Genomic DNA, 4506 nt, shown 5'->3' with positions numbered 1-4506 from the left:
TGTACGCCCCATTTTCACATTTGTTCCCAACAATAAATTCTTGGTGCAATAATTGTCTCTGGATAACAAGTACTTGCAATATATGATGCATCAGAATCACTAGTAAATTTAAAGACATAAGCATTTTGATTAACATCACCAGATGAATAACAATTCCATGTAGATGGATTATTATCTGTTAAAGTAAATGTTCCTGAATCATATATATCAAAATATGGAGTAATAGAAATAGCTGTTGAACATTTGTTTTGACCAAAGGCTAATACAACAAAGCTAAGAAGAATAAACATTATTTAATGAATAAATCAGTTGTATTTGTCCTTTAAATATCCAACAACTTTTCCACCGAAATATTTTATTGAAAAAGAAGTTTAAAACAGAAATTTCATTAGTAAATATCAGTTGAATCTTTCTTCTTAATTTATTGAAAAGAAAAATCAGTTCAATAAAATAAACTATTAAAAACTAAAAACTTTAACATTTTTTCCCTTATTCTGAAATATCAAGAACAAAATCTAAGATTTCTAGAAATAATAATAACATTTCTTACTAAAATTGTCATTTAATTAGTAGAAAATAAAAAACAAAAAACTAAAAATGAGAAATTAAATACTAATAAAATAAGTATCAGTAGGTCTTGTTTTATCTTTTTATCTTTGATCAAGTGAGATTACACCATAACATTCATTCCATTGAGTGTTTTGTTCATGGGAGTATTTCTGTATCTCTATATTTCATCTTAGTTATTTTATTATTATTATTTAATTAAATATTTCATTTTCATTAATTATTATACATTTTATCATTCTTTCGTATTGTTTTATATTACTTTTTTCTTTTAGCATTCGTACTGATTCTTTATTGAATAATCAATTTATTGTTATTAATACTGGAATTACTTTCACTCCTTTTAGTTTATTAAATTGTATTATTTTTTCAAGGAGAAATCTATATATTTCAAGTTTATTAGTAAATGCCAAACTTACTTTTTATCAGATTATTGTCATATCATTTATTATTTATATTTATTTTATTTTATATTCCGTATAAATATCTGATATTTTATGAAATATTCACTTTTATTAACTATTTGTTGGTTCTTTACTATGAACATTTCATTATTTTCAATTCTTCTTTTGAATTTACTTATTTCTTTTTTATTAAAATTTATTTCATTTTATTCTCTCTTGTTTTATTCTTAATTTCTTCATCATTTATTATATTTATTTTATATTTTAATTTATCACATCTCCAGATATATTCTCTTATTATTTCATGTTTATCAATTTATACATTTTTATTTACAATATAATTTAATAATATATGTTCAATTGTTGATATTTTATCATTATAAATACTACACTACTTTAAATATTAACTCACGTAATTAATACTTTCTTAAATAATACAATTATACCATTTTCTTACATTAATTTTAATTATTTATAACCATTTCTTTTTATAATAATATTCTTCATTATTCTACTTGTTAATTTCATATCATTTATTTTCAATTTATTTTATTAAATGACTACTTACATTATTTAATTTCAATTTATTAATATTTCATTAAATTTATTATTTAAATATTTTATTATTATAGACGATTCATTCTTATTTTGTACCAATAAATATATTTCATTATTTTCATTTTTATTAATTCTTTTATCACATGATTTATAAAATTTCTTCCAAATTCATTTCTTATTCATTTTCATTATTTCTCTTATTTCATTATCTTCTATTCATAATATATTATTGTTCTTATTAATTCTAATTCATATTCATCTCTTATTATTTCATCATTATGATATTCTAAGACACAACATGTTATAGGTAACATTTGTACAGATAAAAGATATTCTTAATAAAATAATTTGGTATTGCTAAACATAATTGTAATATGATACTTCTTGTATCAATTTTGAACTATTGTTATTAATGAATTTAATGAAATGTCATATATTATTGAAAGTAAAGTTAATGTCAAATGCAAGACATACATAATTAGTAAAATGGCTTCATTCAAGAAAGTTTAACTAGTTAAATCAATGTAAAGTATTACTATTAGTGCTACGTTTGTTGGGGAACCAAAATAAGGAAAGAAATAATGAATCTAAATAAAAAACCCCAAAAAGAAAAAGGGGCAAAATATTTTGAATCAATAAAATAATAGTTTTTATTATTTTGCTCCTAAAAAATAAAAAATAAAAATGTAAATTAAATACTCATTCTATATTCAATTATATCTGATTATATTTTATATCATTTTATGGTAAATTGTTCTGAATTATAAATAATTCAGAAATGGTATTTGATTCAATGTAAGTATACATTTTTATTATTATGTTATTATTATGTTATTTATGTATTTTATTTTTATATATTTATATATTTTATTATTGTATTATACATATCATCATATTATCTATATATTTTATATTTATCATGTTTTATTAGTTTTATATTCTTATTATTTATATTTTATTTTATATATTAATACATTTCTATTATATATATTTTATTATGCATTAATACATTTCTTTATCTTATTTTCATTTTGATTATATTTTTATATTTTATATCAATTTTCTCTTTATATTTATTATTATTATTATTTATATTATATTGATTTTATTTATCATTTCTTTTATATATTTTATTTATTATTATATCATTTCATTTCTCTTATTATTTCTTTATCATTTATTATTATTCATTTAATTTTTATATCTTCTATCTATATCATATGAAATTATTATTTATCATATATTACATATTACATATTATATACTAATCATATAACATCTAAAACTGATTAATAATAAACACTAATAATAAATAATACATATAAATAAAAATTATAAAAAGAATAAAGAATAAAATAAATTGCATAAATAAAATAATGTTAAATAATTTGCATCAATAAATTAAACACTTTTTTATTGCATATTTCCAATTTCTATAATAAAAAACGCATCTTCTATTTCATCATTCTTTTCATCTTTTATTATCTCGTTTTGAATTATTCATTTTTATCTTCTTTCATTTTATAATCTCAACATTCTACTTTTATTCTTTTCATCTTCTTCTACTTCCTAATTTCACTTTTTTCTTTTATATCATTTTTTCTCTTCGTTTTTCTCTTATTTGCTTTTTTCCTTGCCCATTCAAATAATATCATTGTATTCAATCAACGCCAGGTGTTTTTAATGGATTCTTTTTAGTAATTCTATTTCATCTATTGATATTTTAATTCTATTGTTATTACTCTTCTTTCTTCTTTCTTCTATGATTCTTCTATTATATATTTATTACTAATACCTATTTCTCCATTTCATATATCCCTTTCCATAATTTAATTGTATTATCATCACTTGGATATTCTATATTTTCATTTCTTTTTTATTTATTCTTCTTCTATCTTCTTTATTAATCTCTATTCTATTCTTCTTCATATTAATTAAATATTCTATTTGTTTAATTTCATGGTTTGTTAATAATATATTCATCATTGTATTATTTATTTTTCATTATTATTTTAATTCTAGTGTAATTCTTGTTAATTATTAATTATTTTAATTTATTTGTTCTTCTTCTTAGATTCTTAATTTCATCATTTCAATATCTTATAAAATTATTTTATTGATATTGGAAATATAATATATATTTTATATATTTCTTTTTTGATATTTTCTATATTTTCACTTTAATACTTCTATTATTCATTCATATTTAATTATTTTATCACATGTTTTTATTGAAATAATAATTAATATATGATATTTTATTTATTTATTTTTATTTATTTTATTGTATTATTTCATTTTATTATTATTTATTTCATCTTTCATGTTGTTTATCATTATTTATTTTAGTTTATTGAATTGATTTGATGTATAATTATTTATTATATTTATTGTTATTTATATTATCTTTTTCTTGTTTCTTTCATATATTCATCTTGCTCTTTTATTCATTTCTATATATTCTTTTCTTTACTTATCTTTATTCTTCTTTCTTCTATTATCTCTTTAATTTCTATAATATCTAATTTTCATTTTAATATTTATTATATTTAATCAATAACATTATTAACTTTTTATCTTCTTTTCTTCTATTTCTGATAGTTCATTTGTTCTTCATTATTTATTCTATATTGATATTCTCTCCAATTGTCTTCTCTAGTTCTTCTAATATCATTCTTAAAATTCTTCTCTCATGATTTGAATTACTCATTCTTGTATTTGTTTTAGTTTCTTCCTAGTTTCTTCTTTGATGGAATCTAATTTTTCTCTTCTATAATTATTCCACTCGATCCACCTCTTTGGTACTTCTGTTTTTGTCAGTGGTATTGTTTTCTTCTTCTTCAATTTGTTAAAATTTACATCTTTGATATCTTCTTTATTAAAGTTGTTTTCTTTTTCTTCTGATGGTTTGATAATTGAATTTTCTTTTATTGTTTCAATCTTATCATTTTCTTCTTTCTGTTTCTCTATTTCTTTT

At 18.5% G+C, this 4506-nt stretch overlaps 1 protein-coding gene across 1 annotated transcript in view, besides 19 other annotated features; it reads right to left on the bottom strand.

The window, feature by feature from the left end:
* Positions 1-290, bottom strand: part of EDI_322970 (uncharacterized protein) — a gene marked incomplete at both ends in the record, with an annotated part of 2423 nt that extends 2133 nt beyond the window's left edge. The window contains one exon of the mRNA XM_001740003.1: positions 32-290. Within this exon, the coding sequence (XP_001740055.1) occupies positions 32-290 (259 nt within the window). The remainder of the gene's footprint in view (positions 1-31) is intronic.
* Positions 291-730: 440 nt separating this feature from the next.
* Positions 731-841: a microsatellite.
* A 169-nt stretch (positions 842-1010) lies between these two features.
* Positions 1011-1042: a sequence feature (AT_rich).
* A 70-nt stretch (positions 1043-1112) lies between these two features.
* Positions 1113-1244: a microsatellite.
* Positions 1141-1304: a microsatellite.
* Positions 1305-1434: 130 nt separating this feature from the next.
* Positions 1435-1599: a microsatellite.
* Positions 1478-1601: a microsatellite.
* Positions 1602-1626: 25 nt separating this feature from the next.
* Positions 1627-1662: a sequence feature (AT_rich).
* A 532-nt stretch (positions 1663-2194) lies between these two features.
* Positions 2195-2227: a sequence feature (AT_rich).
* A 115-nt stretch (positions 2228-2342) lies between these two features.
* Positions 2343-2499: a microsatellite.
* Positions 2500-2549: 50 nt separating this feature from the next.
* Positions 2550-2625: a microsatellite.
* Positions 2626-2633: 8 nt separating this feature from the next.
* Positions 2634-2744: a microsatellite.
* Positions 2639-2790: a microsatellite.
* A 29-nt stretch (positions 2791-2819) lies between these two features.
* Positions 2820-2889: a microsatellite.
* Positions 2890-2981: 92 nt separating this feature from the next.
* Positions 2982-3158: a microsatellite.
* A 234-nt stretch (positions 3159-3392) lies between these two features.
* Positions 3393-3589: a microsatellite.
* A 40-nt stretch (positions 3590-3629) lies between these two features.
* Positions 3630-3781: a sequence feature (AT_rich).
* A 2-nt stretch (positions 3782-3783) lies between these two features.
* Positions 3784-3850: a microsatellite.
* Positions 3851-3855: 5 nt separating this feature from the next.
* Positions 3856-4040: a microsatellite.
* Positions 3904-4074: a microsatellite.
* Between the last annotated feature and the right edge of the window lie 432 nt (positions 4075-4506).

Source organism: Entamoeba dispar, genomic scaffold (genome assembly GCF_000209125.1).
Source record: "Entamoeba dispar SAW760 scf_1105229462679 genomic scaffold, whole genome shotgun sequence".
Lineage (NCBI taxonomy): Eukaryota > Evosea > Mastigamoebida > Endamoebidae > Entamoeba > Entamoeba dispar.
The sequence above is the reverse complement of the archived record's forward strand: the minus strand, read 5'-3'. Positions and strand labels throughout refer to the sequence as shown.